The sequence below is a fragment of the Lepisma saccharinum genome, chromosome 23 (assembly GCF_977018435.1).
Source record: "Lepisma saccharinum chromosome 23, izLepSacc3.1, whole genome shotgun sequence".
NCBI classification, from domain to species: Eukaryota; Metazoa; Arthropoda; class Insecta; order Zygentoma; family Lepismatidae; genus Lepisma; species Lepisma saccharinum.
The window spans coordinates 15,503,257-15,530,278 of NC_139251.1; the positions used below are offsets into that span (position 1 = coordinate 15,503,257).

General features: G+C 37.6%; 1 protein-coding gene across 1 annotated transcript in view; it reads left to right on the plus strand.

Moving 5' to 3' along the window:
* Positions 1–26,696, plus strand: part of LOC146005413 (torsin-1A-like) — a 65,848-nt gene extending 39,152 nt beyond the window's left edge. Inside the window, exons 6-7 of the mRNA XM_083144654.1 lie at positions 20,864–21,024; positions 25,212–26,696. Of these exons, the coding sequence (XP_083000780.1) occupies positions 20,864–20,978 (115 nt within the window). The 3' untranslated portion in view covers positions 20,979–21,024; positions 25,212–26,696. The remainder of the gene's footprint in view (positions 1–20,863; positions 21,025–25,211) is intronic.
* Positions 26,697–27,022: the final 326 nt, after the last annotated feature.

Genomic DNA, 27,022 nt, shown 5'->3' on the forward strand with positions numbered 1-27,022 from the left:
GACAATTCCCAGTCCCAGGCATATCGAAGCACGATCTTATTTTTATGTCCTATTCTCTTAAAACATATAAATACAAACCAAAAGTAATCTCCCTCAGAGATTTTAAACGACTTGACATTCAAGCCCTGAATATCGAAGCAGCAAATATGCCATGGCACCTGGTCGCTTCTTTTCAAACGGTGGATGAGAAAGTGAACTTCCTGAACTACCTCATCTTACAGATTTACGACAAGCACGCGCCCGTGAAAAGAAAGAGAGTTGCGAGACCTCCCAGCCCGTGGATTACCCCCGAGATCCTGCAGCTGATGTCCCGCAGGGATGCAGCATACAGGCAATATAAGTCCGCACTCAAATCGAACCTGCAGTCAGTGCGTGATTATTTCGAAGAATACCGCATTCTTCGGAATCTGTGCACGCAGGAAATACGAAAGAGAAAGTTTTCTTTTGCCGGACAACTCTTAAACTATAGATCGCAACCGAAATCGCTGTGGAACAAACTTAAAATGTTCGGCGTTGGGAAAAAACGTGATAGAAATGAAATAATTGGCATTTCCACTGAAGAACTAAATGGTCATTTTCAGAACTCATCAGACATAAATCCTAAAATTAAGAAACGTACGATCGACTCCATAAGTGTTCACCAAATCAAAAACAAAAATTGTTTTGATTTCTCTTTTATAACTCATGCTAAGGTCCAAACTGCAATAAATAAAATAAAATCCAATGCAACCGGAGCAGATGAAATTTCTATAAACATGTTAAAATGTATCGCTTCCCACATCTTGTTTGCAATTGCAGACGTTTTCAACACATCCCTGTATACTGGCACGTTCCCAAATATTTGGAAACTCGCTCACATACGCCCCCTGGCTAAAATCACCAACCCAGTAAGCGCTCAAGATTTTCGACCGATCAGTATTCTCCCCACTTTGTCAAAAGTATTTGAACACATCGTGCACGAGCAAATTTTTAATTATGTAAAATCGAAAAATATGTTAAACCCCTTCCAGTCCGGTTTTCGCCCACAACACAGCACCAGCACAGCGCTCATTAAAGTGGTGGATGATGTAAGGTCAGCAATGGATAAGAGATATCTGACAGTGTTGGTTCTCCTCGATTACAGCAAAGCCTTCCAAACCGTCGACCACGATATCCTGCTGGCAAAATTGTCATCTTATTTCAACTTCTCCCAACCCGCTGTTGACTGGACTCGATCATTCTTAGCAGCCAGACAGCAATGCACATTAGTTTCTGAAAATAAGTCGTCATGGCTGCCGATAAATTGCGGTGTTCCCCAAGGAAGCGTTTTGTCTCCGCTACTGTTCTCCATGTACATAAATGATATATCGGAAACATTTCAATCAACGAATTACCATCTGTACGCTGATGACGTCCAATGTTACTTATCGTTCCCTAAAACAAACATCAATATGGCCATCAAAGCCCTAAACGCTGATATTATGAACGTCTGCAAGTGGTCTCAGGCAAACGGTCTACGAGTAAATGCTGAGAAAACTAAATGTATTTTAATTGGCTCAAGGCACCTCATATCCACAACAGCGAAGTCCTCCATCCCGGACATTCTTGTAGACGGAAAACCCATATCACTATCACTTTCGGTCAAAGACCTGGGAATTGTTGTGGACGAAAACCTCACCTGGAGTGACCATGTGAAGGCCATATGCAAGAAATCTTACGCAGCATTACACTCACTGTATCGCCTAAAAAACATCTTACCACAAGAGGTAAAGAAAACACTTGTGGAATCGCTAGTTTTGTCGCAAATAGACTACTGCGACTTGACGTATGTTGACCTCAACGGTGAACTAGCAAGACGTCTACAGCGAATACAAAATGCATGTGTACGTTTCATTTATAACATCAAACATTTTGACCACCTTACCCCGGCTTTCAAAGACCTAGGCTGGTTCGACCTTTCAACACGCCGTCGCTTCCACGCTCTAACAGCGCTCTACAAAATAGTGCATTCAAGAGAACCCCCTTACCTATTTTCACGATTTCAACCCCTAAGCGCAGCACACACCTTTGCTACCCGTTCACGAAACAACTCCCTGCTCACCATCCCCTCCCACAAGACAGCATTTTACGGAAATTCCTTCACTGTCACTGCCACCAGAACGTGGAACGACCTCCCCAATGACATAAGAAACTCTTCTTCTCTCGGCAATTTCAAATCAAAATTAAGAAAGCATCTTCTGGAGGCAACTTACCAGTACTGAAAACAAGGAAAGAAAATAAAATGAAACCTTTTCTTTATCTAAATTTGCAGGACAAACACCGACCGACTTTTCTGTATTTTAAGTATTTTTGTTATGTGTGTGTTCATGCTGTACGTGCATTTTTTACGTTTCTTACAGCATATATCTGTATTTTTGTGTTTTGACTTTTTGTGTTTTTTTTTTTCTTTTTTGTGTTTTTTCTTTTTCTTTTTTGTTTTTTCTCTTTTTGTGTTTATTTTTTTCTTTGGTATTTTGATCTTTTATATTTCGCAAACTTTTAGATATTTCAACTAAATTTGTAAAATGTGAAGTAGATGGTTAAGTGTAAGAAAAGGCTTGTGCCTTAACTTCGCCATCCAAAAGAAGAAGTAAATAAAATAAAATAAAAAATAAATAAATAAATATATAGTGTATAGTGCACATGCGTGTATAATGCGCACTCTGGTTTTGGATGGATAAATTTGACAAAAAATTATATCTCTTATATAATGCGCAGTACAATCCAGTTTCAAGAAATAGCTTTCTCAGTTGTAGGTTGTAAATCTGTTGCTACGCGGATCAAGAGTGAATGACGTCATACCTATTCAATTGCTCATTCCTTCTTTTTCAAAATATATACTTTTTCTTTCCGTGACTAATGTAAAATTTATGCGAGGCACATTCAGGACCTTCCAAATAGCAGTTAGCAGCACAAGATTTCTTCCATTAAGGAATTTACAAACTCCATATATATATATTATTATTTGGCCAGTAATACATTTTAATTATTGTTTTATTTTTCCTTATGTTTTCTTTCATCCAAAGCACCATCTAAATCAGAATGTTCCTTCATTTTGTGATAAACTTATTTCAACCCCATTTCACATTAGTGTTGTTATCTTGAATATAATACTGTTTCACTGTTTCCATATTCAGAAACTGCAGGATTCAAGCTTTACAACAATATATAACATGATATGGTTCTGTAAACATGAACAATCAGTGGAAGTGTCCCAAAATCAAGGATTGACCCTGTACGGTTTCATGTTGGCTGTCTGAATTATTCCGTGCATAATACTCACCACAGTTTTGGGGGCAAACATTTTGGAAAAAGTGTGCATTATACATGAGTAAATATGGTACTTGAAAAGCAAAATTAACAAAATTGAAACAAACAGCAAAAACAAAAATATCAGAGATTTATATAAAGGTGTAAATGAATTTAGAAAGGGGTGGCAACCTAAAGTAAACTTGATAAAAGATAAAGACGGTGATTTTCTAGCTGACCCAAGCAATATTCTAAATAGATCGAAGAACTACTTTAATGACCTTTTAAATGTTCATGTAGGAGATAAATCAGAAGTAAGTGAAGTATACACAGCAGAATCTTTAGTTCCAGAACCTAACTTGATTGAAGTTAAAGATGTTATTAAAAGGCTAAAGAATAATAAAGCACCTGGCATTGATTTAATACCAGCTGAGTTAATTAAATATGGTGGAAATTCGTTAATATGTCATATTCATAAATAAATTTGTTTAATGTGGAATAAAGAAGAAATCCCTCAACAGTGGAAAGAATCCATAATTGTTCCTGTGTTTAAAAAAGGTGATAAAATGAACTGCAATAATTACCGTTGAATTTCTCTACTCTCAACAAACTAACTAACTAACTCTCTAGCCTTCTTAAACCCGAAGGTTCATGGCTGCAGCAACACAGGCCTTCCATCTGTCCCTATCTTGAGCAAGATCTATATACTCTTTTCCATCCCTACCGATTTCCTTTAGGTCCATCTCAACGTTGTCCCTCCATCTTCGTCTTGGCCTTCCTACAGGTCTCTTACCATCTGGTTTCCCAACAAGAATCCTGTAAACTCCTCTTTCCTCTCCCATTCGTGCCACATGGCCTGCCCACCTAAGTCTTCTTGATTTAATTATTCTAATAATATCTGGACATGAGTACAAATTATGTAGTTCTAAATTATGTAACCTTCTCCACTCACCTGTCTCCTCATCCCTTTTAGGTCCAAATATTTTCCTAAGGATCTTATTTTCAAATACTCTCAATTTATGTTCCTCTTTCAATGTAAGGGACCAAGTTTCACACCCATATAATACTACAGGCAAAATTACTGTTTTGTATATTTTAACTTTTAGTTTCTTAGATATTAAACGAGAAGACAAAAGTTTATGAAGAGAGAAGTAACATGCATTTCCTGAATTAAGCCTACTTTTTATTTCCTCTTTAATATAATTTTCATTTGTTAATATTACTCCTAAGTATTTGAATTTGGAAACTGGTTCAAACGAGTTGTTATCAATAATTAGATTTTGATTATTACCTAACACTTGGTTTCGGCCTGTAAGCATATATTTAGTTTTCTCTTTGTTAACTTCCAAACCTATCTCTTTAGCAGTTTTGAAAAATATTTTAGCATTATTCTTAATTGTATTCACATCACCCCCAGTAAGTCTACATCATCTGCATATGCTAACAACTGAGTCACACCATTTAATTTTAGTCCTTCGTTAGTTTCTTTTACCTTCCTTACAGCATATTCTAAGGCAAAATTAAAGAGCAATGGAGATAATGCATCTCCTTGTTTTAACCCATCATGAATTGTAAATTTGTCAGACATATTATTACCCACACGAATTTTACTTTCTGTTTCACTGATGCATACTTTTATCATACTAACAAGCTTCTTAGGTATTCCAAACTCTACTAATATATTATATAATTTATCTCTTTTGACCGAATCATATGCTTTTTTGAAATCAATGAATAGCTGATGGACATTTTGATTATATTCCCACTTTTTTTCAAGTGTCTGTCTGATGTGAAAAATTTGATCTGTAGTTGATCTGTTACGTTTAAATCCACATTGATAATCACCTATAATTTCATTAGCGTATAGGGTTAGTCTTGTTAAAAGAATGTTAGACAATATTTTGTATGTTGTTGAGAGTAGAGAAATTCCACGGTAATTATTGCAGTTCATTTTATCACCTTTTTTAAACACAGGAACAATTATGGATTCTTTCCACTGTTGAGGGATTTCTTCTTTATTCCATATTAAACAAATTAATTTATGAATTTGACATATTAATGAATTTCCACCATATTTAATTAACTCGGCTGGTATTAAATCAATGCCAGGTGCTTTGTTATTCTTTAGCCGTTTAATAGCATCTTTAACTTCAGTCAAGTTAGGTTCTGGAACTAAAGGTTCTGCTGTGTGTACTTCATTTACTTCTGATTTATCTCCTACGTGCACATTTAAAAGGTCATTAAAGTAGTTCTTCCATCTATTTAGAATATCGCTTGGGTCAGCTAGAAAATCACCGTCTTTATCTTTTATCAAGTTTACTTTAGGTTGCCACCCCTTTCTAAATTCATTTACACCTTTATATAAATCTCTGATATTTTTATTTTTGCTGTTTGTTTCAATTTCGTTAATTTTGCTTTTCAAGTAATCTCTTTTTTTACTTCTAAACGTGCGGTTAACTTCTCGCTTTATTCTATTATAATTGCTTAGATTTGTATCATCAGAGTTATTTAACCACCTAAGTCTAGCCTGATTTCTTATTTCTATTAGATTATGACATTCATTATCAAACCATGGCTTACTTTTTCTTGGTTTATGGTATCCTATACTTTCTTTAGCTGCTGATTCTATTGCATTACGTATGTGATCCCAATTCTTATTTACGTCTGTTTCATTTATATTTTCATCATCATTTAAATCCTGCAAAACATCAAATCTATTTGACAGTTTAATTTGGTAATCTTTCTTAATTCTTTCATCAGTAAACTTTCCTGTATCAAATTTTAGAACTTTTAGATTTTGTTGCTTATGATTTATCACTGAGAGTCTTTCTCTTAATTTAGCAATTACTAAATAATGGTCACTGGCACAGTCAGCACCTCTATGTGTACGAACGTCAATTATACTAGTATGCCTTCTCTTATCAATGAGAATATGATCTATCTGATTATGAGTTTTACCATCTGGAGAAGACCAGGTATATTTATGGATATCTTTATGTTTAAAAGTGGTACTTTTCACAATTAAATTCTTTGAGGTTGCAAAAGTAATCAATCTTATACCATTATCATTACTTAATTCATGAAGACTTTCTTTACCAATCGTGGGTTTAAATGTCTCTTCTTTGCCAATCTGTGCATTACAGTCACCTAACAGAATTTTCATATCATACTGAGAAAATTTATCAAAGACCTGTTCTAACTCTGTATAAAAATCATCTTTAGTATTATCATCTTTATCTTCCGTTGGTGCATGTATGTTTATTAAAATAATTTTACACCACCTACCCTGTAAAACTGCATATGATATCCTATCATTAATAAATTCTACTGTTTTAAGAGCCGAGATAATTCTATTATTTATGAAAAAGCCTGTTCCAAAACTATGATTTTCAGTACCACCATAGAAAAAAGTATAATTTTTAGTTTTACAATTCCCTTCTCCTAGCCACCTAACTTCCTGGACAGCTACTACATCTAATTTATACTTCACTATCTCATTAACTGTGCACTGAAATGCCCCAGGCCGGTAAAGGCTCAGAACATTCCAGGTGCCTAATTTAATATCCTTATTCCTAACGTGGATCTTATCCTTAGTCCAGGGACCTCCCAAAGTAGTCCCCACCCGGAGATCCGAACGGGGGACTATTTTACCTCCGGAATATTTTACCTTGGGAACATCCATGGCCTTATATTTCTGTTTCTTGACATGTCTTTTTACAGTGCAGAGTTGTCAGCTCTACGCCTAACCCCCAATATGAATGGAGGAACTACTACACAAGACAAACACAAACATATTAGACAGCACAATTACTACACAAGACGAACACAAACACATTAGACAGCATAACTACTACACAAGACACACACAAACACATCACAACTATAACACAATATAAACACACACACACCACAACTACTACACAATATAAACATAAATATATGGACATTTTAAAATAGTGACGTCCGAGTTTCATTGAATTTATCAAATTCCTAATTGTTATTTTCGTAAAGTGAATACTAGGATGCTTCGTTGAAGTTCAAGTAAAAGGCTTGCTTCAATAATTTGGCGCCTACAGCCAGGATTGAAAAAGAAAGGACAATCTTCTGATGCGTGGTTTGAGGTTTGCGCAATGGTTGTTACAGACTTTTAAATTTTTATTTTGTCTTCGAGTTGCAATTTGTTGAACATGTTGCGAAGGCAAAATTGGCGACCCTAAATATTGTATTTATGTTTATTATTATTCTGTGCAGTCATGGCAGATAAAACTAAAGAAACTAAGTCTAGACATTCACGTAGGCTAAAGTCTAATGTTGCATATGAAGGAACCTACTTAAATAGTAGTAATTCTCACGATGGGGACATTTGTGATGTACAGTCAGGTAAGATTGAAGGAGTGGCATGTTGTGATAAACTTGATAATGACCTGAGGTATGTGCAATGTTTTGATTGTCATTCGTGGTATCATGTTTCATGTTTGAAGCTTTCCGTCACACATTGGACAATTTATTCTACCACTAAGGAAAAATATTGTTGTAACAAATGTGATTCCAGTTACGATCCTTACCAATTGCCAGTGTATTTGGAAAGTATAAATCCTAATTTAAATGACATACTAAACAGCATTAGAAGCATACAATTAGCTGTTGTAAGTTCTAATCAGGAACTTAAACAGTCTAATCAGGAACTTAAGACTAAATTTGAACAGTCTAATCAGGAACTTAAACAGTCTAATCAGGAACTTAAACAGTCTAATCAGGAACTTAGGACTCAGTTTGAGCAGTCTAATCAAGAACTTAGGACTCAGTTTGAGCAGTCTAATCAAGAACTTAGGACTCAGTTTGAACAGTCTAACCAAGAACTTAGATCAGAATTAAATCTGTCTAATGAAAATATTCAGGTTAAACTCGACGTTATATCTTCAAAACAAGCTGAATTATCTAGTGCACATACACAGTTATCTTCACAGCTTGATGTTAAATTTGAAGCTGTTAATCATGATATTAGTCATGTTAACAATCGGCTCAATATTTTAATGTCTGAATTTAAGGACAAAATAGATGCGGTTAGTACGGCGTGTTTACAATCAACTAAACGTCTTGAATCTGTATTAGATAATAAATGTAGTAATGTTGATGTCAAACTATCTGAATTTGAAAATGTGCAATTATCATTGAAAGAACACGTTCTTGATTATGATCAACGTTTAGATAATCTCAATTCAAGTTGTAATGAATGCTCTGCTAATATAGTTGATCTTATATCTAGAGTCACTATTTTAGAAAGTAAAAGCGATGTTAATGCTGATGTACATAAGCATATTTCTGATTGTACAGAAAAGTTCCTACAGTTTAATTCCCGAATTGAAGGTATGGAACAAGGTAACAAAAACCTTCAATCTGATGGCAAATATACTCTCAACAACATATAAAATATTATCTAACATTCTTTTAACAAGACTAACCCCATATGCTAATGAAATTATAGGTGATTATCAATGTGGATTTAAACGAAACAGATCAACTACAGATCAAATTTTTCACATCAGACAGACTCTTGAAAAAAAGTGGGAATATAATCAAAATGTCCATCAGCTATTCATTGATTTCAAAAAAAGCATATGATTCTGTCAAAAGAGAGAAATTATATAATATATTAGTAGAGTTTGGAATACCTAAGAAGCTTGTTAGTATGATAAAAGTATGCATCAGTGAAACAGAAAGTAAAATTCATGTGGGTATTAGTGTGTCTGACAAATTTACAATTCATGATGAGTTAAAACAAGGAGATGCATTATCTCCATTGCCGTTTAATTTTGCCTTAGAATATGCTATTAGGAAGGTAAAAGAAACTAAAGGAGGACTAAAATTAAATGGTATGACTCAGTTCTTAGCATATGCAGATAATGTAGACTTATTAGGGGATGATATAAATACAATTAACAATAATGCTAAAATATTTTTCAAAACTGCTAAAGAGACAAGTTTGGAAGTTAACAAAGAGAAAACTAAATATATGCCTACAGGCTGAAACCAATTGTTAGGTAATAATCAAAATCTAATTATTGATAACAACTCGTTTGAACCAGTTTCCAAATTCAAATACTTATTAGTAATATTAACAAATGAAAATTATATTAAAGAGGAAATAAAAAGTAGGCTTAATTCAGGAAATGCTTGTTACTTCTCTATTCATAAACTTTTGTCTTCTCATTTAATATCTATGAAAATAAATGTTAAAATATACAAAACAGTAATTTTGCCTGTAGTATTATATGGGTGTGAAACTTGGTCCCTTACATTGAAAGAGGAACATAAATTGAGAGTATTTGAAAATAAGATCCTTAGGAAAGGGATGAGGAAACAGGTGAGTGGAGAAGGTTACATAATTTAGAACTACATAATTTGTATTCATGTCCAGATATTATTAGAATAATTCAATCAAGAAGATTTAGGTGGGCAGGCCATGTGGCACGAATGGGAGAGGAAAGAGGAGTTTACAGGATCCTTGTTGGGAAACCTGATGATAAGAGACCTGTAGGAAGGCCAAGACGAAGATGGAGGGACAACGTTGAGATGGACCTAAAGGAAATAGGTAGGGATGGAAAAGAGTATATAGATCTTGCTCAGGATAGGGAAAGATGGAAGGCCTGTGTTGCTGCAGCCATGAACCTTCGGGTTTAAGAAGGCTAGAGAGTTAGTTAGTTAGGATGTAAAATTAATGAACAAATGAAAAATCGTGTGTGAGATGGCTACTTCTCGACATAATCTTCAAGGGATTTCAGAAGTTTGTGAAGTGGAATGAATTTCTGTATTCCTTCAGAATAGAATAGAGGTTAAACAACCACTGTAGCACAGCATTTGTATTGCAGTTAAATGGTGGTGTGTATTGCGAAACAGAACAACACTCCTGTCTGTTTCAATATACAGGGTGAGGCTAAAAGAAATAGACACTTTCAAATTTATACAGGACGAAGAGTTTTAATAATAGGGTTGAAATACTCACATGGTTTGAAGAGTATGTCCTGAAGTTTACATTGGTAAGATACATGTGTTCTGTGGGTGACACTCTTGTAACATGACAGATATCAATGTGATAGTCCAGTTCTTCCCAAACACGTCTCGGCATGTCCTTGTCAACAGTCGCAGCAGCTGTTGTGATGCATTATTTAAGATTGTCCACACTTGTAGGAAGGGGAGGGCCATACATGGTTCTGAAATGATGTTGTACAACAGTAACAGAATTTGTTTTTGCAAATTCAAACACACAGAAAAAGCCTTATCCACCTGTCTAGCAGCTATACTGCTCAACTTACGTCAAGTGTGCTTACGTGATGCTGACGTCACGAAAACAAACTAAAAGTGGAGGTCGTAAACTTGAAGACTTTCTCTAAACAACAGTAATAAACAAATTACAATTTATAAAGCATTTAAACTGTCTATTTCTTTTAGGCTAACCCTGTACTTTGTTATGAGTTTTTTGTTCTTTTTTTTAATTTCCTGAGTTTCCCGCCCATCTTCCAACCCCCTTCCTGCCATGCACATCTGTTTCTGAAACTTGAAGCTTCCTACATTAGCATCGTAACACATGAGGTTTGTTCCAATCACAGTGTGTTGAAAATTTGAGTTACAAATTGGAAAAGAGGACTGCAATTTTTAAATCTATGGCTAACTGAATGTCTTTCTTGCATTGTAGAATTATTTTCCTGTAGTTTACGGTTATTACAATTGCTAACCATTGTTATAACTATATCTTTAGTCAAAATGAAAATAAATGTCTGATGAAGGGAGCGTGTGTTCTCCTGAAACGTCACAACGAAAAACTGTTGTTTTATGCTTGTAATAACCGTAAACTACAAGAAATTAACTGAATGTCTATTTAATTTTAATTTTTTGCAAATGTGATGTAATCTTGCATGTAATTTTGAATCATGTTTAATGCAGGTATTTGACGTTTTCGGTGGACAATGAAACTTTATTTGGCCAATCAAAGTTATTTCATTTTAGCTTAATCATTTCTCCAAGTGTATATAAATATTTGACGAAATTCATGACAGTGACAAAAAAAAAATATGTAGCCAAGACCCATAGTAGCACAAATCTATTTATTGGGTAGGTAAAGTTTTAATTTTCTGCATCCACAACCTGTGCTACAGATCCACCACAGCATTTGAAACCCTGGCATGGGAGCAGTGGCGCTTGTGTCACTAGGTTAAGTTATGAGGAAGCTTGTAGTTCGCATATTTTCAGAGGTTTCAGAAAGCTTGTTGCTACTATAATGAAGGCAATGGTCCTTTGAAATGCATCATTCAATCAAGAAAACCATCAACACAGAAACATAAAAATTTACATCCACAAAATTTTTTAATCTGCTGTGTAGAAGACAACATGAGACACAAGGGTCAAAATAGTTATAACTTCACTAGATTTGAGGAAAGTGTTTTTGTGCGAATGGAGTGTGTAGTGCAATACATCGCTCCATGTGATTAATTGAAAACATGGTGTTGCACGTGTTCATAAAAAGTGATACAGGCCCTAGAAATTTGTTAATTGCACTAGTAATTTATGCTTTTTTTCTACATACTTATTAATTATCTCTATAAGTATACATAACTTGCTTAGGCATTACTGTAAGTGCTTTAAAAATTCAATGATGTTATTAATGGTTTGCCAATTTCCATTGTTTTCATTCATGTGTCCTATAGGACATATTGGGTCTCAAGCTGTAAATTTTGGATTTTTTTGTTGATTTTAGAAGCATGGTAGTAAGTATATTATCTTCTCAAACACTGATTTTAGTGCAAAATTATGTTTGTCCACTGAGAAAATGTCATAGTGACACAAATTTCAGTAATGTACTCATTATGTACTATTAGTACAAATGTGGTACACAATGACTTGTACTCACTATTTTTGTATGTTATTCATACTTTAATAACTAGTTAAACATAATATTAAATTCAAAATTACAACTATTTGGTTATTCCTAGTTGACCAATGAGACAGTGGGAACACAATTGGTCTCGTGCTTCTTTTCACACAGCTCTACATTTTGGATTCTCTCCTTGATTTGAATAACATTCGTAACAATATTAACCAACTAAGGACATTTACTTGTTTTTCATGAGAATTATGTATGTTTATATATTAGTAATTGAAATCTGAAAGTAAAAGTCTGATAACAATGCAGGAGACCCAGGATTGTGTCCCATGGCAGGTTATCTGATCTGATGTATGCATTTTACCAACAACAACCCTGCTCAAAGTGGTTCTGGTGCTTGCCCAGCCTATGAGGATACCAGAGTGTGAACAGGCAACCCCAATCAACCAGATCGACCTTATTCTCACTCCACCAGCAATCCCTCTGTTACCCTAGAAATTTTGTCTTCTGCACTACATTCAGCCTCTCATCAATGAGTACCTGGGACTGGCCAGATGGGGGTGCGTAGTAAAGTCAACCAAAGAGTGGTGCTGATCACACAATCCTAACTATGGCCATTGGTCAATATTGAGAACGTGTGGAGCCCTACCTCCAAATCACATTTGTGCCTTCATGGTGCAGTACAATTCACATGGGATAGATATACTGTTATCTTTACATAAAACTTTGTAGTAGTACAAATTTTTTGTTATTACATTTTATTGTTGTCTATAATATTGTTTATTTTTGTTACATTTTTATCTCAGAAGCAAATTTTGGAGTCATTAGGTATCAGTAGCAACACATCTGATTTCAACAATACAATCTTAATGTTTCTTTATGCAAATTTCACAGTTTATTGTTGATAGCAATAATATTTAATTAAAATACTTCGGTATATTCCAATGTGTCCTATATGACACATCGTGTTTTTCAGCAACTGAACATTCAACAAACAATAATTTTTTTTTTTGTTTTGTAATCACTTAAAGTATTGAAACATGATTTGATGAAAATTTGGAAAGAATTCGAAAATTTTACGTCTGGGTCAAAGGATCACCATTTATAAAATTTATAAAGGTTGTCTAAGCATTACAATGATCAGAAACTTTTTATCATACATGAAACTTTTAAGCGTAAAAATAAAAATAAAATTTTTAGTAAATTCAGGTTCCTCATTGGGTGATCAAGAAAAAAGAACAGGAATAGGTTTCTTATACACACTAGTTTTTGAAACTAGCATTATTATTATTGTTATTCAGCTCCATATTTCAACAAAGTTGTCAGCTTTGGCACTTCAACATTGTACCTTAGACATCAAATGGTACCTAAATGACAAAGTCATGTTTTGAACATGATCAAATTAAATTTCAGCTGCACTGTGCTCTTTAGTGTACACAAACAGTACTTCATAAATTTTGCATGTCAGGGGATCTTTGAATGTAGCACACATTTTTTTTACATTCTCTCGGCTCACAAAACAATCAAAGGACTGGTAGGCTGTGGAATAGGTTGGACAAGTTACCTAATCATTATTGGGGGCTGCACAATCATTTTTTCATTATTTGTGTTAGTTTTCATCGTGTTCATCCAAGAGCACCACAGCACATTGGTGGCGCTGAACAATATTTTTTTATTATTATTTGTGTTAGCTATTATCCTCTATTAATGCATGTCGAAGCCCTAATCGCTCAGCACTCGCTTTCATGTCCCCCAAAAGACTGTGTTTGAGGTACAAACCTGACCAGATTAAATAACAAAATGAAATGTGTGTATAGACCCATAACCATCGTGATTAAGAATGGCAGACACAAGGGAAGATGGAACTCACCCCGTTCGTTCACGCAGAGTCCCTTACTTTCAATACCTGCAGCTCTCCTCTCAAATAGATCTGACCCTTTTCCAATCACTGCCATCCCTTTTTGTGCTGTGCATATTTAGCAATCGGACCACGTTCACCTCAGCAGTGACCGGACATTTACCTGCGAAACTCCTCTCATCATCTTTGGGTTGCGAGGCTTATACCTGCACCAACAGACATTCCACGAATGGTATGCGGCTGTTAATGGAACATTCTACAATGAGAGAGTACTTACATTAAATTCCAGTGTAAAAATAAATCTTTGGTAATCATTATCTCATCTCTTTGATCTAAGGTAAGTGTTGGAGATTTATCTATAAAAGTAACCATGTTTATTCTTTCTTTATATATTTTATATTGCATATAGCTTCAATTGTTTATTTGTGTATTTCAAATGCCTTAAGTAACCTGCACTCCCATTGGGTAATTCAATCTTAGCGCGGTGTCTAGTTGCCGCCATTTTAGCGCGGTAGTTACTTCCAGCCAGTGTGCGTAGAGAAGCCACTCGGGACACAGCCAGAAACCGTCGCGGGCAATTATGGATACCGTAAGCCCAACGTGGCTACGTTTCATTAGTGGCGCGTTGTTGTAACACCAGCTGCAACTTCGTGTAAACAGTTTTCCCTAGAGAGGAGTGCATGGGAAGTGTAATCAAGTGTTATGTGCATATACCTTATAATACATAGTTATAGTTATCAGTGTGTGTGCCTGTGTTTTCTTTACAACTCCCAAGAGGATCGCGGTGAACTTTGCCCTGTAGCGACACAATCCATACCAGAGAGATGTAAGTGGTACCTACAATTTCACTTACATTTAGATCCTACCGGTTCGGATCATCATTCATTTCTGGTCCTTCACAGCCGGACAGGTTCTACATTCAGTTTTGGTCCTGTACGGTCCGGAACGCAAACATTTTGGTCCTCCGCAGGCCGCGATCTCCTTTGTATTGAACATGAGGTACGTTATCATCAGTGATTTTAGTGACATTGTGTTGTGCAAACATTATTTTCAAGTACAGTAACTACAAGTTATTGAAAGCATTACGTCATTCGTTGTAGCGCGCGAGATATTTTCCACGTGGCTGAAGGACACGCCCGGTACTTCCCCGAACGAGAACGCTCTCGCTGTTCACTTGTCAGTGACGTTTCACACTCCGCTCCCTTCTCCCCTCCTGCTGTGTGAGGAACAGTCGGCGACCAGTGACATGACGTCATACACCGGTGGTGTGTCCCTGAGTTATTTTTAGATTGCAGTTTTCTGTTCCTTCACGGGACTGGCTTTTCGTTCGTTTTCGTGCGGGAGCGAGGAGAAACGTATCGCGGAGAGGTGCATAGCAGCCCACGCGTGCAGACGTGACATCACTATAGCAACCGTGCATCAGCTGTTCGAGTACCCGCAGTGTTGCAGCCTAACCAGGACTTCAGATGCCCAGATGGTCCAGTGAATGCCAGATCGGTGAGTACAACAGTGTTTGGTTCAATATTTCCTCATTTTTCCTTTCATTTCAATACGCATTGCTTGTCCCTCCCACCTTGAGGCATGGCAGACTTAGCACATCTTCTAAAGCAACGTGCCGCCTACAGGGGGCAAATAACGAGATTGCAGTCGTATATTAGCAGTGTTGATCCAGAGGCGCCGAACGTTCAACAGATAAAGGTTCGGCTGGAGCAACTGAACACATTATGGCCCAAGCTAGAAGAAATTCAGGATTGCATTGAATTTGAAGCCACAGACGATGAACACACGGCAGTTCGAGAGACAATCGAACTTTCATATTTCGATCTCAAGTCGCAGATGCTAACATTAATTGAGGGAAATCATTCAAATACAGACGGCGCGGAAAATGAACACAGGGCTTCGTGCAAGTCTCAAGTCAAGTTGCCATTAATAGAGCTTCCACATTTCAGTGGAAATTACACCCAATGGGTATCATTCAAAGACACATTTTCTTCGCTCATACATGATAATTCGGATATTTCAGATATTCAGAAATTCCAGTATTTACGTGTCGCACTGAAGGGTGAGGCATTGCAAATCATTGAAAGCATACCAATTACAGCATCCAACTACGGTGTAGCGTGGAAACAACTCCAAGAGCGTTTTGACAACAAGCGTCTCATAGCTGCTTCACACGTCAATGATATTTTGCATATAAAACCAGTGTCGAGAGAAAACGCAGAAGAATTGCGATCGTTCACAAACACAGCTATTAGCTCCATCTCAGCTTTAAAATTATTAGCAGGAGATAGTTCACTATCAGATATAGTGTTAGTTCAACATCTTACCTCTCAGCTTGATGCCACCACCCGAAAAGCTTTTGAATTAGAAGTGAATGATTCTGAATTCACCACTCTTGACAGTTTGTTTCAATTTCTAGAGCACAGAACCAAGGCTTTAGAGAAATTCAAACCAATTTCCAATGAAAGATCAACATTCAAACCACAGTTTAGTGGCAACACCAAACAACAAAGTCACAAACCTGCGCATCCTTCTCCTTCAAGATCGTATGTTTCTACTGTATCTCCTTCATGCCTGTATTGCAAGGATACTATGAAGAATAATAAGCATCCGCTGTTTGCGTGCAGTTCTTTCAAAGCAGCTACGATAGCTCAGAAGTACAAATTTCTTCGAGAAAACCAGATCTGTTTCAATTGTCTTGGACAGTCAGATCACCAGGGATTTAGGTCAGGATGCAAGGCAGGATCTTGCAAGTATTGCGGCGAGAAACATAATTCCCTTCTTCATGAAGACAAGAACAGCAGAGAACGTCAAACACAGAAGAAGCCCAGAAGTAAATCGGCAGTAGGCGATGATACTCGTTTTCAGGATAATGATGTCCAGACTAAAGCAACATATTGTTCTGTCAAGAACAGAGAAACTTCGCAAGTTCTCCTAGCCACAGCAGTCATAAAAATCAAGAACGCATACGGCGAGTGGCTCCCATGTCGTGCACTTTTGGATGGAGCCTCACAGAGTAATATTATGACAGAGCATCTTGCTCAGCAGCTACGCATCAAGAAACAAAAACGCCGAATTCCAATCCAAGGGATAAATGAAGCTACAGTGCAAGCCTTTCACACCATGGAGACGCAGATTAAATCCAGCATAAGTGGATTCACCATGGATATATCTTGTTCCATCTTGCCAAACATCACAGGTTCGATGCCAGCGCAGAGGCTCGAAACTTCCACATGGGGAATTCCGAGTGACATACATTTAGCAGATCCTAGCTTCCATACACCTGGCAACATTGACCTACTTCTGTCTGCAGATGTGTTCTACACGATTCTCAAGCCAGAAAAACTTTCAAGAACAGGAAACTATCCAGCGTTGCAAAACACTGAGTTTGGATGGATTGTAGCAGGAAGGATTCCCAATGCACCATCTACGAACGGACCTTCGAAGTCATTCTTTGTTCGCACAGAAGATACAGTCAATTTCCATTTACAGAGATTTTGGGATTTGGAGGAATTCCATGATAAGTTGTCTTCGCCAGAAGAAATCGCCTGTGAAAAACATTTCCAGGAAACTACATCTCGTGATCGAGAAGGTCGATACACAGTCAAGCTGCCCTTGAAGAAGGACAGATCTGTTCTTGGTGACTCTCTGCAAACAGCGATTTCACGATTTAACCAATTAGAAAGAAGACTGGATCGGAACATGGAATTGAAAAGAGAGTACACAGAATTCATGGTCGAGTACCAACAACTCAAACACATGCAACCAATTGGGACATTGGAAGATGTATCCAGAGACAAGGAGACAAGGTACTACATTCCACATCACTGTGTGATCAAGGAATCAAGCAAAACTACACGTTTAAGAGTGGTTTTTGATGGAAGCTCGCCCACAACTACGGGGGAATCGTTGAACAGTATACAAATGATTGGTCCCACGATACAAGAAGAATTGTTTTCAATCCTGCTCAGATTTCGTAGTCACAAAATCGCACTGACTGCAGACACGGCTAAAATGTATAGGCAAATTAACATGCATTCAGAAGACAGACCACTTCAATGCATCTTATGGAGAGCATCACGTGACGAACCGATCCATGTTTACAGTTTGAACACAGTCACTTATGGATTAACTTCAAGTTCATTCTTGGCCACAAGATGCCTCAAGCAGTTGGCAGAAGATGAATCATCAAATTTCACAGTAGCCACTCATGTCTTAACACATGACTTCTACGTTGACGATTTTCTGGGAGGAAATCATTGCATTGAAGGTGCAATAAAGCTGCGTGAAAGTCTCACAGAATTACTCCGGAAGGGAGGATTCAATCTACGTAAATGGTGCTCCAATAGCAAGGCAGTGTTAGAATCTATTCCAGAAGAATTGAAGGCAGTACAGGATCTAGTGCAATTCGACACAGAAGGCACAAAAACATTGGGAATTTCATGGCGCCCATCCACGGACGAATTTCTTATGGACAGCAAGGTCGCCACAACAGTGGATGTAGGCTCGTTGAAGATCTTCTCAAAGCGCCAAGTTGCCAGCATAATTGCACAAGTGTTCGATCCAATCGGACTAATATCGCCAGTGGTGATAACATACAAGTCGTTCCTGCAGCAGTTATGGCTCCACAATGTAGGATGGGATGATCCGCTTCCTATAGATTTGCAGAAAACATGGCGTCGTCTTCATTCGCAGCTCACATGTATTAACGAAGTAAAAGTACCACGGTTCGTTTTGGCTCCAGGAGACATACGTAAAGTTCAAATTCACGGTTTCTCTGATGCATCAGAGAGAAACTATGGCAGCGTTCTCTTCGTAAGATCAATTGATTCAGAGGGTCACATAAGTGTGAACTTATTGTGTTCAAAGTCCAAGGTGGTCAAACAGATCATTCACCAGTGCAACATATGCTATCGTTTGAAGGCTTCAGCAGCCCAGCAGCTGATGGGGCAGTTACCCTCCAGTAGAGTGAGACCCAGCAAGGCATTCCATCACGTAGGCGTTGATTACGCAGGGCCATACCACATCAAGACCGGAGCCACAAGAAAATGCTACATTGCAGTTTTCACTTGTCTTGCCACAAGGGCAATTCATCTAGAGATTGTCTCAGACTTGACATCGCAAGCCTTCATCGCAGCTCTACTACGCTTCACCGCGAGAAGAGGAAAGTGTGCAAGTATTTTTAGCGACAATGCTACGACGTTCCATGGTGCTAAAAATGAATTGCAGGAATTACGTAAACTCTTTCATTCACAAGAGTTCAACAAGGACATCAACAGATTTGCAGCAGAAGAGAATTTCCAATGGAAGTATTCTCCACCACGCAGTCCATCATTTGGCGGGATTTTTGAAAGTGCAGTGAAGTCTATGAAATACCATCTCCGCAGAGTAGCAGGAAACGCCGTGCTAACATACGAAGAACTAGTAACTCTGCTATGCCAAATAGAGGCCTGCCTCAACTCCCGTCCTCTTTCCACACTCCCTGATTCTCATGATGAATTCAGCTACATTACCCCTGGTCATTTTCTTATTGGAGGTCCTCTAACCTCATTTCCTGAACCAAACATTACAGATCTGGCTGCCAACAGATTATCCAGATGGCAGCGCATACAGCAGTTCCAGCAGCGAGTGTGGAGGAAGTGGTCTCAGGACTATCTGCATAGTCTGCAGCAGCGACAGAAATGGACAGCCGTTCAGTCGAATTTGAAGCCTGGCACACCAGTGCTATTGAAGGAGGACAATCTTCCACCACTCTCGTGGAGAGTCGGCGTCATCCAAGAAGTGTTTCCGGGAAGGGATAACCTAGTGCGCGTAGTCACCGTTCGTACTAGAGACGGAGTATACAAGAGAGCATTAAGCAAAATTGTGCCTTTACCACATTGGGAAGAAGACGCTCCATGAGCTAAAACATTGACAATGTATCCCCTAGTGTTAGGTTGGATGTGAACATTCCAACGGGGGGGAGTATGTTGGAGATTTATCTATAAAAGTAACCATGTTTATTCTTTCTTTATATATTTTATATTGCATATAGCTTCAATTGTTTATTTGTGTATTTCAAATGCCTTAAGTAACCTGCACTCCCATTGGGTAATTCAATCTTAGCGCGGTGTCTAGTTGCCGCCATTTTAGCGCGGTAGTTACTTCCAGCCAGTGTGCGTAGAGAGGCCACTCGGGACACAGCCAGAAACCGTCGCGGGCAATTATGGATACCGTAAGCCCAACGTGGCTACGTTTCATTAGTGGCGCGTTGTTGTAACACCAGCTGCAACTTCGTGTAAACAGTTTTCCCTAGAGAGGAGTGCATGGGAAGTGTAATCAAGTGTTATGTGCATATACCTTATAATACATAGTTATAGTTATCAGTGTGTGTGCCTGTGTTTTCTTTACAACTCCCAAGAGGATCGCGGTGAACTTTGCCCTGTAGCGACACAATCCATACCAGAGAGATGTAAGTGGTACCTACAATTTCACTTACATTTAGATCCTACCGGTTCGGATCATCATTCATTTCTGGTCCTTCACAGCCGGACAGGTTCTACATTCAGTTTTGGTCCTGTACGGTCCGGAACGCAAACAGTAAGAAAGAGGGTAAATGTACCTTTTCCATTCAAATTAAATTTATACATTAACCTTTAGTGGATGACAGATACATATATATATATCTGGTGCCAGAAATTCTTACCTGGGGATTGAATCTATGTCTCCTCCATGGCAGTCAGATGCCCTCTCAGCTCATGATATTTTAATTCTTGTCTAATAATTTCACATTTATCAAGGTTTAGATCATAATGTTCAAAGAAACTGATTCATCCATATTAATTTACATATTATAACTTATATTGTTTTAACAATTTCAGAAAAATTGCAAGCCAGATGAACTATGTACCAAACGAGACTCCACTCTTTTCAACATCAGGCTGCAAGCATGTAACTCAAAAAGTGGAGATGTTCATCCAAGAGCACCTCAAATGAAAAATAATCAAAATATGGGTGATACAAGTGTTCTGGTTGTGTCAAGGTAAGACTTGATTTTTATCTGTTCATTTTAGTATTAAAAATTGCTAGTTTTCATTTGTTCACAAAATGTAAAAAAAGTTATAATTTTACTTACTCTTTTACAATTTTCATGTGCAATATATGCAATTAATATTAATAATTCTGTGCAATTAGTGGCTTGAAATTTATTATTAATGCCCCTTTCATCAAAAATAAGATAATAGAATAACCAATGTTTAAGAAATTAAAAAAAATGTTCAAAGATGGTTGCTAATGAAGACTACTAAAGCACTACCAAATTATCATTTTCAAATATGGTTAATTGCTTGTAGGCATCTATGGTCCATTCATAAGTTTCACATCTTATATTTTATATGTTCTTACGTTCCTTCTTTTTTCTCTAGTTAAAATATATTTGGAACCCACCTTGCCTATTCAGGACATTTCAGGTTTTTAATGTATGACACACTATATTGGGTCAATCCATATCAAGTGGTACAGAAAATGAAATATTGGTTGCTTGTAGGGATGTGCCAAAGCCAATTGCAGACGTATGAAAATCGGCAGAAATGGACATATCGGCATCGGTATCAGCAAAAATCAGATATTTAAATCGATACAGATAATACTAGAGTTTTACCTTCTAATAAGTTTTATATTTTAATTTTGTAAGATTTATTGAAAATTAGGTTATGATTCTTCATCCTTGTAGAGATTTTGTAATACAATTATTACAAACTCTCACTCAGAGTATCAACCTACCTCAAAATCAGAAATAAAACAGTACATTGCTGAACCAACTATTAGGGATGGCCAGATCCGGATCCTGGCGGATCCGAAATCCGCCAGGAATTTTCAGATCCGGATCCGGATCCAGAACTTTCGGATCCGGATCCGTTTTGCCATCCCACATGCGCTTCTTTGGAAAGTAAGAATGTGTTTATAACACATTGTTACCTGCTAATATACACACACACACACACACACACACACACACACACACACACACATATATATATATATATATATATATATATATATACCGTGCGTCCATTTCGATCTGCAGCCGAGAGATCGGGAGAAGCGTGGCGGGCGGCGCTGACGGAGATGCCGACATTTGCGGCCTGAAATGCCCGCTTATTTTTATGGACATATGCAGACATTTATATAAATATTGCAAAACGAGCACTAACCTGTGTTATAAGAGTATGGTTTTAATTTTAGTAGCTTAGTGACTGTATGTGCCGATGATTTTGACACGCCCACCTCTTGTGAAACACGGCGTAGAGGTTTGTTTGGAGAACGTTCTAACGCTGCACCAATATCATCGAGTTTTGCTTCGGTTAGAATCCGTCGTTTTTGCTTAGGTGTTTTAAAATTTAACGATACAGTTTCTCGTAATTTAAGGACAAGATGTCTAACCGTATCTCTGTGTGGAGTCGAAACGCATGGGAATTACTGTACAAATTACCTACACACGTCTCGACACGAGTTTGTTTTCACGTAGGTACGTGTCATACATAAAAAAATCTTTGTTCTAACGTGAATCTTGCGGCTGGCATTCCAATCGTCTCACTGACACGTCACACATACACACTACAATAACACAAACAAGTAACTGCAAGTAACCAAGAATAACACTCTTGCGCACAGTACGAAATTAACACGCTCTTGGTTTACATTGCTCGCCACTATATTTACAACTCTGTCTTCATCTAGTCGCGAAGGAACAAAAAAACTCGAGCTCGGATATTTCGGATTGCAAGGAAGCTCACGAAAACCATTCACTTTTATCGGTTTCGTCTGCAGTGTAATCCTGATACAGTGTTGCACATTCGAAACCTCCAAACGATTCCCATGGCCACAAAACTCTTTCAAGGATATAAACTTAAACAGGACGTTACTGGTCAAAACTATGATTAAAATGCTTTATTATCTGTGGCTCTTAACATCGTTTCTATAGCATATTTATTTGTGTATATAAGAGCAGAACTTGGATGAATTACAGAAGAACTTTTGCGTGTTATAACACAGGTTAGTGCTCGTTTTGCAATATTTATATAAATGTCTGCATATGTCTATAAAAATAAGCGGGCATTACAGGCCGCAAATGTCGGCATCTCCGTCAGCGCCGCCCGCCACGCTTCTCCCGATCTCTCGGCTGCAGATCGAAATGGACGCACGGTATATATATATATATATATACATACACACACACATATATATATAGTATATATAGTGTGTGCGCGCGTGCGCGATTTGTAATTAATGAATGCACTTACAAGGGAGGTCTAAGTCTCCCCCTCCGATTTCCATGAAACTTGGCAGGTGTATGGAGGGGCCCAAAGGAAGAAGTACGTGTTTTTGTGTTTCAGCTAAAAAACCGTTTTAGGGGGAACCCCCCCTCAAATGTCAAGATGAGGAAAAATTGAAGTGGGGATCCGACCCCGAAACCACGTAAATATGGCATAGGAAGACACAGGGGGCATAGGGCCTCTTTATACACCTGCCAAATTTCATGGAAATCGGAGGGGGACACAGGGGTCAGATGATCCCCACTTCAATTTGTCCTCATATTGACATTTGAGGCGGGTTTTGCCCCCTAAAACAGTTTTTTAGCCGAAACAAAAAAAAAAACACGTATTTCTTCCTTTGGGGCCCTCTACCTAGGTATATACCTGCGAAGTTTCATGAAAATCGTAGGGGGATCCTTACTTCAATTTGTCCTCATCTTGACATTTGAGGGGAGGTTGCCCACTAGAACAGATTTTTAGCCGAAACAAAAAAACATGTATTTCTTCCTTTAGGCCCCTCTATAAATCTGCCAATTTTCATGGAAATCGGAGGGGAACACAGGGGTGAAATGCCCACTTAAATTTGTCCTCATCTTGACATTTGAGGGGGGTTGCCCCCTAAAACAGTTTTTTAGCTGAAAAAAAAAACAGTTATTTCTTCCGTTGGGCCCCCACTATACACCTGCCAAGTTTCATGGAAATCGGAGGGGGGCACTTAGATAACCTCCCTTGTTAGTATTACACTTTGTAATTATATAACACTGCATATATTATAATGTTTTATTTTAATTTGTAAAACTGTAACTGCAGAAAAATTGTATAATTTTTGTATAACATTTCTATCTTGTTCTGTGTGTTAAAGGTTTCATATTGGAATGGAATGTCTCATATTTATGTGTGTTTCCAGTTCCAATGCATTCGAATGATTACATATTCGTTTCAATGGCATTTACAAAATCACCTCTGACATTTTATGTTAAACAAGTAAGACTATTTTTGTGCACGAGTGTGTTAGCCGATGCATAACAAGTATTTTAGGAACAATACTTGAAAAAAATTATTGTAGGACTAACTAATGAAAAATTTCTTTGTAATCGAAGATCATACCTTTTAAGGTGTGGTAATATTATAATGGGATTGAGATACGAAACTCTCGGATCCGGATTTTCGGATCCGGATACAGAATTTTCGGATCCGGATTAAGATCCGTAACCTTTGGATCCGGATTCGGATCCGAATGGATCCGGATTTTTCGGATCGGGATCCGTTTGGCCATCCCTACCAACTATTCGACATGACTAGGATCCGCTGTTGTATTGGAAATTCAAAAATGAGTATCCAAACGTGAAGCAAGTGGTGAGCATACCTGCTGCATCAGTATTCAGTGTTGCTGGACAGATTTGCGATAAGAGAAGAAGTAGGTTAATTTGAGAAGTACATCCAAAACTCGTGTTTCTGAAGTTTAATCTGCCAGCATTAAATTTACAACATTAAGAACAGGAATTCATTTAGCATTTCAAAGAACTGCTTGTGTACTAATGTTAAATCTCTTGAGAATCTATGTTCTTCTTATGGTTCACATAACCACTTTTTTTAGATGCAAACTTACATTTGCATCTAAAAAAAGTGGTTATGTGAACCTTAAAGAAGAACATAGAAAGAGAAATGTACATAGCAAATTTATTTTTGTAGTGCTGAAAATAACATCCCATTTCTGTTGAATAATCTTATGTATCGGAATCGGTTAAATATCGGTATCGATTCCAAAAAATATCAGTGAGTACATCGGCAAATTTTCAGCTTCGTCACATCCCTAGTTGCTTGAACATTTTTTTAAAAATATATATATATATTGTGTGGTGTGTGCCTCATATGATGGTAACTATGCACATTGTGTTTTCTCTTTACTTTCCAGATTAATTCTCTTGAGCGAGTATGCAGTGGGCTTGGAGCTTGGTAAGCTGATAAACATCATTCAGCCATATCCACTTCCATATGGAGTAAGTTCAGTTTTCAAGTGAGGATCAACACATCAGCCATGGAAGGAAAGTGATCAATAAAGTGTAAGGTTTTCAACCACCATCCACAATGGCAAGAAGTCAAGTTGTGTGACCTGCAGTGATTATTGGATGTAGGTTGGCCAGGATGAGTGATGGTGTTCTTTTGCAACAAAAACTCCTATCCTATCCTCATTCTTATTCCTGTGTGCCACAGAGGTCAAGTAGTGTGTCAGAATAGTATTGTTCCTAAGTAGAAAGAAGATTGTTAAGTGTTTACTGCTGCACTTAAACATGGTGATTATCTCCTAGCTAGGGCAATAATTCGGGCAATTTTGAAGTGTTACAAGAAAATGCTTGTTAGGGTATGGAAAGGTAAGTTCTGATTGGTCAGCATGTCTTTCAGTTCCTTGGCAGAAGAATAACAATAACTTCTGTAAAATGGTAAATATGTAGATTGAGTCAGTGCTGCTGTTCCAATATTCCCACTGCAGATATGCTGAGATTTACAAGGAATGCAGCTGGTGGCAACAGAATTGCTCACCATGTTATTCAGTTGACCACAATAAATGATGAAGAATTGAACAAGCTCATAATCACTGAAAGTGGCATGCGACCCAGATCACTTTTGAAGCATACAATTAGATGCATATCTTGTGAACACAACTGCACAGAATCCTGCATTGGTTTTTGTGAATAAGTTAACCTGTGACTTAGGTTATGTCATCACAACCCAACAAGCAATTCCAGCAGCCCAACCACTGTAGTTCCAATAATTTTGCAAGAACTCTGTGTTCACTGCAGAAAATAGAAGTTTGGTGGCAGAGGGGAGGAGGAATATTTTCTTGGGAGGGAAGTGGAGATAGTCATATTTAATATACACTAAATACCATACTAAAAAAGTGTGTACCTGTCATAAAAGAATGCTTATTTATCAAAGATCTCTTGTTTGCTGGAGGGGTGACCGGAAGGATCTCTATTCCCAACTATGTTCTGAGGCCATTACTGCATGTACTTCGCATAGTACATAATTTATTCAAATACAGTAGACTCTTGCTGATCCAGCCTTTGCCAGAAGGGTTATGCTTCCCTCGGAATGTTATCTTGTCTTCTTCTCAAGACAGAGCAGTAGAGGGACATTGCAAGTACCGTATATCTCTGAATGCAAGACAACCCCCCCCCCCCACATCTTTCAACACCGGATTACAGAAAAACTATTTTCAAAACTTACAAATGGTTACCTTATTACGAGTAACTGAAGGAGACAGTAAAAGTACTGGTACACAAAAAATAAAATCAGATACATATCGTAAAATAAAGTCAAGAAGATAGCGTATATGTACCACCTTTGTATAGTACGGTATATCGCACTTTACTACGAAGTTTAAAAGTGGAATCTACAATGTCTCACAACAATTGATAAGAAAAATATTCTCCACAACACTCACTACATGCTATCGCACAACAATGCTCAAAGTGCATGCGAATGTTCAAGGCCTAAGTGGTGGGCTTGGCAGAGTGTAGAGTTAGAGCTTAATGGAAGCTCATGGTTCTGTTCAGTAAAGAAAATAAAAACTCCACATCATATGCCACGAAAGCAAGACGACCCCATACTTCGGAGCACGAAATTGCAGCAAAAAACCTCATCTCGGATTCAGAAATATACGGTATGTGGTGAAAAATGGTACAGGCTGAAGGAAGAGGAGGAAAAGGATTAGACCAGTGGGTC